Source organism: Monodelphis domestica, chromosome 6, assembly GCF_027887165.1.
Source record: "Monodelphis domestica isolate mMonDom1 chromosome 6, mMonDom1.pri, whole genome shotgun sequence".
Classification (NCBI taxonomy): Eukaryota; Metazoa; Chordata; class Mammalia; order Didelphimorphia; family Didelphidae; genus Monodelphis; species Monodelphis domestica.
In genome coordinates, this window is record NC_077232.1 from 22544080 (window position 1) to 22554603 (window position 10524).

General features: G+C 32.1%; 1 protein-coding gene across 1 annotated transcript; it reads right to left on the reverse strand.

The window, feature by feature from the left end:
- Positions 1–951, reverse strand: LOC100019856 (olfactory receptor 8K3-like). Its single transcript, XM_001365382.3, has one exon. It carries the CDS (start codon positions 949–951, stop codon positions 1–3), a length of 951 nt encoding a protein of 316 aa, XP_001365419.3.
- Between the last annotated feature and the right edge of the window lie 9573 nt (positions 952–10524).

Sequence of the window (10524 nt, forward strand, 5' to 3'; positions counted from 1 at the left end):
TTAAAGAACACATTTGAATCGATTTTCTAGAGCTTTCTTCAAGGCCCCCTTTACCTCCTTATTTCTCAAGCTATAAATCAAAGGGTTGAGCATGGGAATGACCAGGGTATAAAAGACAGAAGCCATTTTATCTGTGTCAAAGGAGTGACTAGACTTGGGCTGCAAGTACATAAAAGTTAGTGTTGCATAGAATACAACCACCACTGTGAGATGGGAGCCACAGGTAGAGAAAGCTTTGCGTCTGCCTTCAGCAGAGTTCATCCTGAGAATGGCCACAAGAATGAGAGCATATGAAAGAAGAACAACTACCAGTGAAGAAACTAAATTAAAAGCAGAAAGACTCAAAATTATTAACTCCACATCCTTTGCATCATTCCATAAAATACTTAATAGGGGAAGACTATCACAGTAGAAATGACTAATTATATTAGATTTCCAAGAAGACGAATTAAAAATCTTAATAGTGGTCACCAGTGCTACAGAGGAACTGTAGAGGTATGGGATGGCCACCAAAAGACAGCACAATCTGTCCGACATGATGACCATATAGAGCAGAGGGTTACAGATGGCTACGTAGCGGTCATAAGCCATCACGGAAAGCATAAAAAGTTCACTTATAATTAATGTTATAAAGACAACTAGCTGGGTTGCACATCCAGCATAGGAGATCGTGTTTCTCTCCATTACAAAATTACCCAACATTTTTGGTCCAATAGCAGTGGAATGCCCAAGATCAATAAATGCCAGATTCCTGAGGAAAAAGTACATAGGAGTTTTCAGACGAGAATCAATCTTGGTCAAGATAATCAAGCCCAGATTACCCAGAGTTGTGACTGTGTAGATGATGAGGAACACAATAAATAGGGGAATCTGAAGTTCAGGAAGATCTGTGACACCCCTGAGAATGAATTCAGTTACTTGAGTCCATTTAGTTTCATTCCAATTATCCATTTCTTCCATCCAGGGAAATCAGTCTGAGAAGGAAAGGACATAAGCATTTTGAATCTAGTTGCATCACACATAGGAGTTTCTCTGTATATGATATTTGTGAATATTTCCTGCCTTTATGTGTGAAGTCGAGGAATTCAGCAAAGATCTCCATACTTCCCAGCATGTCTCCTTATTATCTGCATCAGAGACAGATTTCTTTAGTGTATCTGAGCAAAATTTAGGTATATTTCATGACTATTTTCTATTTCTACCTCTCTTCAATGATAGATATCAACTATTTATGGCTAATTTGTTTTGAAGTAGCCTTCATATGTCATGGAAGCAAAAATAACCCTTTGTCACCATTTCAGGAAATTGACAAAATTGTGTCATTCTCAGAGAGGTTCGCGATAAAATTCATTCTAACTTCAGGTATTGGAGTGAAAGCTATCAGGCCTAGCATTCCATCTCTGAGAAATGGAAAGCTTTAGAAATGTTCTAAGTTTATTTGTGTAAGAAGTAGACGCAATAAAGATCCCTTATTAGCTCAATTCTGTCTTATAATCTGAAATATGCCCAAAGATCCTAGTTTCACAATTAGAAGTGGCTAGTAGTTTCTGCGTTACTAGCTCAAAGCCCTCTAACCAATTCTATTACAACTGTAAGCATTGGGACAGAAATATAATCTTAGGTAACAAAGGTGTCTAAGCAGTTTGCCTAAAGAATCATCTCCTTTAATTAAAATTCAATAAAATAGTCTCCCTCCATTCCTATTTTTAAATAGGTCAATGTATTTAAATAACTCTCAATGTTTGCAGTTTGTAAATTGTTTACATGTTTTGTAACCATAAACAAGTCACTAACCCTTTTTGATCTGTTTAATAACTTTTAAAAAGAAGATAGTTTTATCAACTGACTCACAGTGTGATTGAGAGAATCAAATGAGATTACGCAGGAAAAGATATTAAACTTCCACACATGTACCTGCAAGTTATTCTCATCATCATTACTATCAACACAAATCTATTTCAGAAAGCCTCATAGCACCAGAGAATAATTAGTGTTTGGATGTGCAAATTAGATGGATTATGGAAAGGTCATTCCATCTAACTTTCTATTAAATGGGTTCCTATTCTCTAAGTGACAGCTAGTATCCATTTCAATGATAATCTTTTGAAGTGAGTTCTAATATTTTGTTCACTAGATTATGTATAAGATTGAGATGGATAAAGATAAGAGTGACAAAAGAAAGCTATCACTTGGACTCTGAAGATGATGGATGATGAGAGATGAAATTTTACTGAAACATTGAACTTCCCCTCCATAGACTTTGCCATACAACTTCCAAAATGCCTTTTGCACTGACAGAATAGTAGCACTGATAAACTTTTCTTCCTGGGGGGTCTGTAATATTTATCTCATTTTAATAACTTTTTATTCTTAAAAACATCCCAGCTGCCCCCAATTCTAAAATTTATGGCATAACCGGAAAAGTCTTTTGGAGCTGGAGGTTCTGTGACACCAAGGTGTGACGCTAGGGATCTGTGGGATTTCTAGTTGAGATGATCATAAACATAGAATAGCATTATCTGGTGCTCTGCCTTAATCAGGTTTGCTCTACTGTTAACTGCTTATGGGAGAGTTTATGAGTTTCTCAGACCTCTGAGGCTTTATCCCTGAAACACAGAATGCTTAACCAAGTGTCTATTGTCATTATAGAGGTTGCCTGAAGTATTTGTAATCAATGCAATTACCTGCCATTTTAGATCATTTCTTTTGCTCATTAATCATTTTTATCCCATCCAGGGATGCACTGATACTCACAGATGATATTATTCCCAATTCAAGGCCCCAAAAGGAGGGATTTTGTGTTCTCCATTTATATAAATAACTTTGGAAATCTGGAGCAGTAGCTTTTTGCTTTCTGTCAGCCTGACTGTCCAGACTTTTAGAAACTTTAAAGAGACTATTCTTATCTCTATCTCATGTACAGTCATATCACATATCAGTATATACTTATATATTTACATATGGTTTCATATAAATATATACATAGTATATACATCTGATATATCTATGTGATGTCATATATACACAGTTTCTTGAACATAGAAAAGAATATTTAACACATAATTAATACTTAATAAATATTTATTGACAAAGGTTGGTAACTCAGAGTCCATCTAAGGCAAAGGTCTGAGTGCCCTCATCAGACGTCGATAACTGAGAGTCTGTCTGAGAAAGGGTTCGAGTGCCCTCTCCTTCAACTTCTTTATGCTTATCATAAGAATACATGTTATTGTTGATTTGACTCTTCCATGAACCTGGATGATGCTCAACATCATATCTCCTACCCCAGGTACCACTTCTACATTCTTATTACACTTTCCCATGTGTTTTTCTCACAGACGATTGCTTTTATTTCTGGGGGTGTACCATTAAAAAATATAGCCTCTTTACATTAAATTGCACTCATTGTTACCAGCAATGAGGTCCTTCTGACCCCAAAGTGTCTCTGATTCTCATCTTTTCCCCTTGCCTTTACCTACAGGCAAGGCCCTTCAACTTTGTATTCCTCTTATTCTTTTCTCTTACCCTTACCTTGGGAACTTTTGTGCTGTCTCTTTCCCCCAAAAAGGGGGCAGTTACAGTAATCAAAAAATGCTTTCATAATTTTTATTTATGTGGGGTGGATCCTACCTTTCCCAATGAGGGAGAACAGATGCCTCTCTTACTAGTAGGTCATCATGTGTTACTTTGGTTGAAAAATTCATCACCCTTGAGTCAATTTGATACAGCAATTCTTTGTCTATTCTGATCCTGAAAAGACAGATACCCAGACTATGATTGTCCTATACTTGAAAGTGTTTATGAATAGAATAGAATAAAAATAGAAATAGCATTAACAAAAATGTGAAAACATAACTTAAAAGGTATAACTGATCTCATTATTATTTATAGTAACAAAATTGACAGATTTAATGTCATATTGATAATTTTATACATTTGAGGTCTATTTTCTTTACATTATATTTTCATAGAATCTAACAAAATTATGCAGAATAACATTATAGAATTCATAAATGTATATAATTGAGTGAGAATGCAATATTATATTTCAATTAGTTAATTTAAATTTGATTTTTGAATATTTGAAGGCAAAAGTTATAAATAAGGTTATTGTAAGCATTTAAGAAATCCAAATTTTTTTACTACATTGTCAAATTACACTAGGTCTTAATGATACTTTTTTTCTTTTGTTTTTGTACAAAGGTACTGATATTTGGTGTAATTTTGTCTTACTATTTTTCACTTAATGACATAATCTCTCTTATCTTTATGACTTTGCAATGGATGTTCTCTATAACTGAAATATACTCTTTTTTCACCTCAACTGTATAAAATGTTTTGTGTCCTTTAGGTCATAACTCAAACTACACATTCTACCTAAAACCTTCCCTTATATCAACGTATGACAGTGTCTTCCTTCACAAAACTACATACCATTTGTCATATATATAAATTGTAGACTTTTCCACATCAGCCATCTATTGATCATCTCTAATTCATCTTTATATATCTTATTGAGACAGAGTTGTTTATATATCATCTCTCATTAAACTGTGAGCTCTTTAACAGCAGGAACTCTGTATTTGACTTTTCTCATAAGTCCCTTGTGCTGAACAAAGTGATTGATATATAGTAATTATTTAATAACTGTATATTGACTTATTATCTGATATTCATAGATTGTCCATGCCAAAAGAATTTAAGTTTCAGATCAGAGACTATCTCATTTGTGTCTTGTATCTAAAATACCAAAGAGAGTTCTTCTTATGGGGCAGCTGGGTGACTTAGTGGATTGAGAACCAGGACTAGAGATGGAAATCCTAGGTTCAAATCTGTCCCCCAACACTTCCTACCTGTGTCATTGTTGGCAAGTCATTTAACTCCAAATCCCTAGATCTTACTGCTCTTCTGCCTTAGAACAAATACACAGTAGTGATTCTGAGAGGGAAGATTAGGGTTTTAATGTAAATAATAATGAGATAAGTTTTAACTTGGAAGGCATTAACATAATAAGCATATATAAGTTAAATTTGATAGCAGATTTTTTATTTGAACACAGTTTTGAAGTTATCTGGTTTTACATCAAGTTTATATATGTTTGTTTTTATTGAAAATGAGACAAAAATGTACTTTCTTGCTAAGTGGTAAAAATGTTAGAAGAATTTTGTTTGCTCACATATAGTGATATAATTTTTTCTCTAATTTTAGTTATATAATCAATAGGAAAAAATGAAGTAAATATATTAGAAAATATTTTTGTCTGTTTTATGGTATTTATTTTATTAAATTATGTATATAGTTTAAATTCAAGTGTAATTGTCATCTCATTTTAATGATATTTTTATATAAATTCAACTTTAACATAAAAGAATATTTTTGAAACTATCTTTCTTCTTTTCTAAAAACTGAACTTTATCTATATTTTCATAGACTGTGTAAAGAAACAACTGAACAATGCTGGTAATGAGTTCACTTGAAAATACATCAACTATAATAGTAATAAAAGTGGGATATGAGTTTAAATTATAAATAACTATAATACTACAAAAATAGAATAACTACAAAAAAGTTTATGCATAATATTTTGATGGTCCAGAGTATTTTCAAAGAGCTATGTAATGAATATGTCCAGAGGTTTTTTATTTTTTTAAACCACCCAACATTTATGCTGGATTATGCAAAAATCCATTACATATTTATCACACAATTGGTGTGAAATGTTTGCAGGGTAAAAAGGACAAAGAGGAAACTATTCTGATGCAGTGGACAGATTACAAATAAGGTTATGCACATCTGATCATCTGTAGAGAATTGGTTTGTGCTCAAATATGTAGAGGACATGTGTTGGTTAGGAAATGATTTGATGTCTGTTAGAGGAATTGCAAGAACACATTTTTTTAGAAATATTTAGACTTTAATGTTATTTCTATATAAGCATTGTGAGCATGCTACTAATAGTTTAGAATCTATACAGAAGCAAACCTATAATGCTTCAAATATTAGCATGGTGTTGTTGCAAAAGGAAATAATCTTTGTAATGTAATTGTAAAATTATTTACTATTATAGGAAGTATTATTTTAGCCAGGACACCATGAACTATTTCCAAAGTATCTAATAGGTTAAGGAAATATTAAATTGGAATGATTGTAGTGCAAGAAATAGAGTCACTTATAGTCAGTAGAAAAAGGTACGTTTATACTTGGCTATTCCTACTCATGGGGTAATAAATTTCTGCTTTCATTTTGGTTCTGGGACCTTTTGCTTAATTCATTTATCATTGCCTCATTGTCTTCCATTCCTAGCAACTTAGCATCTTTCCACATTGCATTATTATAACTCCTATCTCAGATAAATATCTTTCCTTATTCAAAAATTAATCAGTTTTCATGCTTCTAAAGATTTGGCCAGGCTTGTTGAGCACTCTATTCAGAGCTTCTAACTCATCCTTGTTCTTTACATTATAGATCACAAGATTCAGAATGGTGATTGCTAGTATATAGAAAATTGACACTGATTCATCAGTGTGAATGATTAACTGGGCCTGAAAGAATAGGAAAAGGAGTGTCCATAAAATAATAAACAAACAAAAATCGTGTAACAACCATTATATAGTCAGTAAAGGTGGAGAAGCCTTTATGACTCCCTTCTGTAGAGCATATGTAGAAGTAGGACACCAAGACAATTGTAATGGAAATTACAAGAATGGAAGCTAAAGAAGGAAGAGATACTGTTTCAGGAATGTGGTTGCCAGGGCAAGATGAGGCCAACATTACTTCATACTCAGGAAGTAGTAAAGACAATAACTTATAGCAGGCTCTTAATCTATGATTATTGAGAAATAGACAGATAAATCCATCCCTTCTAAGGAAACACATCCTAATATTAAGCTCTCAAGGGTGATTTTAGTGAAATCATGCTCGATATAAGTATGTAGTAATTATGTGAATATCTCCAAAAGTAAATGAAATATTAGACTGAATTAATTGAAGCATAATGAATATATTGAGCATAGAGTAGATTGGAGCAAGAGTCACACTCTCCTCTGCTCAGATAAAATCTCAAGTTTGTTTCATTTCTGGGAACAATAATTTAGGAAACATATTGACAACTTAGCAAATATTTCTGATGGCAAAAACACTTGAAACTTTACCACATAAATATAATGTGAAATAATTCTGAACGATTAACTCAAGAAAAGGAGATTTGGAATTGGATGTGATAAATGTATGTGTTCTCAAAAATTAAAAACTAATACTTTTTTTTTAGTTCTGCTTGTCTTCTCAAGGTAAAAGTAAAAACACTACTTTAAAAGGGGCAGAAAAGCAAATAATTCTGAGTAAATTAAAGGAAAAAATAAACAAAAATCAAACTTCAAAACTGAAATGATCTATTTTAGGGGGCTGCAACTTTGTCAGGTCATGAGCTCTTCCATTAAAGGCTTCACATAAAAGTTATTTAAATGTATAATCCACACAATTGACTATATGAGACTTCTGAACCTGTGTAAGTGAAGGACCGGTAGAAAAGATGCTAAAAATAACTAAGTTGGGTTGTGATATATTTCAGTATCTCAGTGCTTTCCCATCTTCAAGTAAGCCATGTCCCACTTTAACATAAAGTTAAAAGTCAAGAAATGGGCTGAAAATTAGAGGAACAACAATAACAAAAATAATTTGGCTATAAAAAATTACTACGATTGCAGGAAAGATCAAGATAAAATTAAGATATAGATAAGCATGTTATGGCAAACCTTTTAGAAATTGTGGGTTATTCCTCACCCCACCAGACACCATGTTAAAATATCTACAAAAATCTCCAAAGAAAAATACTGTTTGTACTCCAGACCAAAAAAAATGCTGAAAAAGAAAATGAAAATGATGAATGGTTGAGGAATAAATGTGAAAAGAATTGAAAGTGATGTAATAAAATCATAAATTAATAACTTGGCAAAAGAGGAACAAAAACGCTGAAGAAAAAGCAATCTTTAAAAATACCTATCATAATAAAAGACATAGAAATATGGAGAAGGAAAGAATTCTTAAAAAAAGAGAAGAGGCAAAATATAAAAAGAAGTACAAAAATTACTTAAAAGATTATTTAAAAAAAAACCTAGAATTGATTAAATGGGGGGGGGAAGGATGTACACAAACTCACTGAAGAAAACAATTATTTAAAAATTTTTAATTTGGTAGGTGAAAGCTTATGACTCAAAGCAAATAGAAACAATAAAGCAAATTCAAAAGAATGAAATAATTAGAGAATATGTAAAATATTTCATTAGTGAAACAACTGACATAGAGAATAGATTGAAGAGATATAATTTAAGAATTTTTGAACTATCTAAATTTCATGATCAAGCAAAGAGCCTGGATAACATATTTCAAAAATTTATGGAAGAAAATGTCCTCGATATCTTAGATACAGGGGACAAAATAGAATTTTTTTTAAAGAATCTTCCAATTACCTCTGAAAGAGATTCTAAAATGAAAACTCTTATGAATATTATAGCCAAATTTCAGAGCTTTCAGTTTAAAGAAAAATTACTTTAAATAACTCAAAATAAAAACAAAATTCTCACATTGAGCTACTACACTCCAGAACACAAAAATTTATCAGTTTCCATGTTAAAAGAGCAGTAGTCTCAGAATACTATATTCCAGAAGGCTATGGTGCTAGGATTGTAATCAAAAGTAACCTATTCAGAAAACCAAGATGAACTTTTTCATTATCCCCTCCCAAACAACTTTAAAATAATGTCTCAAACAAATTTGAATGAGATATTTTTTCTGTCCTATGAAACCTTGGGATTTTGGTAGAAATTAATGACATTGAGGAAGCCACCTATCCAGAGATGCAAAACTTGCAGCCAAAATGGAATAAAGATATAATTTAATTTTTGTAAAACTAAATTAAAGCTATCTCTAGTCATATGACATTTCTTTAAATCACTATTCATAAGAGAAAGGCAAATTAAAATGACTCTGATACTACCTCATACCTACCAGAAATTACAAACGTTGGAGAAGATCAGGAGAAAAACTTATTACCCTAATAACATGTTGTGGGATTAACCAATTGATCATACCATTTTGAAGAATGGTTTGGAATGCTATATAACTGTGCCTACCTTATGACCCAGTAATATTATTTTTAGCTCTATATCAAAAGATCACATTAAAAAACCCTATATGTACAAAATATTTAGAAAGGTCATTTTTGTTATCAAAATAGTTGTTAATAGAGGGGGCCATACTCAATTGGGGAATGATTGAACAACTTGTGACAGGATTGTGATTAAATATTATTGTGCTGTGGATAATGACAAGGGGTCGGTTTTAGAAAAAAACATCCTAATATCTACACAAATTGATAGAAAATAAAGTAAGAGCTTCTAGATGATTATGCATAGTGACAAAAATGTTGTACTGATAATTAATAGTGAAAGAGTTAGCTACTCTGATCAATAAAATGATCCAAGGGACTTATGATGGAATATGTAAACATAGTTATATTCATATATACATTTAGACATCCATATATGTATATATATAATTTCAGTCTAATAAAAATATTTTGAATGATTTCTCAGAAATAATTGATGTCCTGTTGCTTTCTCTTTCTATGGGAGGCGGTGAGTGGGAAGTAAGGAGATAATGTGAAACTCAAAATTAAAAACTAAAGAATATCTAAAATAAATATTAAAAGAATAGAGGCTGCTTCTAAACAAAATTCAAAATGGCAAGCTTAGATCTTAAAATCTTACTGATACAACATAGTGGATGATGTCTACAGTTCCTCTTTCTTGGACAATTAATCTGGTGGATAGCTTTTGTTCAGGCATTTGAACTGTATGGGGCATTAAAGCTGATCAGTTATCCCACTAAATCCAGAAATAATATGTCAAGTCCAAGGTGCAAGAGACTATCAAGCTAATTAGAGAGGAGTCAATGAACCCAGTCCCAAAATGAAGAAAATAAAGCATTAGGACTGGGATCAAAGCATGAGTGGACATTAAAACTTTCAATTTGTAAAAAATAGGAAGACTTCTCCCTCTCTCTCTCTCTCTCTCTCTCTCTCTCTCTCTCTCTCTCTCTCTCTCTCTCTCTCTCTCTGTCTCTCTCTCTCTGTCTCTCTCGTATATGTATGCATATATTTTACATATCAAACATCTGTACTAAACTCAGATGAAAACACCTATTTATCTGTGAACATATATATCATGCATCTATATACATGCATGTGCAATTATTTCCACACATAAACACATATACACCTATATAGATATGTATTTACATGTGTGCTTATATAAAGTGAGAAAGTTGATAAATTTCTGTATATCAGATTAGGTTTAGAATCTTAGTTAATTTTTTTCCTTGTCATATGCACCAAAAACTAAATTTAGTTACTATTTAAGGAAATCCACCCAATACCAGGTTATCACTTCAAAATTTCTAGAATTTTATAATAGGAAACACATGTCTATTTCAATTTCCAACAAAAAGTAGCATTATCTTCTCTAGTAA

Excerpts from the sequence above, each read along its gene's own strand:
- LOC100019856 (XM_001365382.3), bottom strand. The coding sequence starts at position 951 with ATGGATAATTGGAATGAAACTAAATGGACTCAAGTAACTGAATTCATT.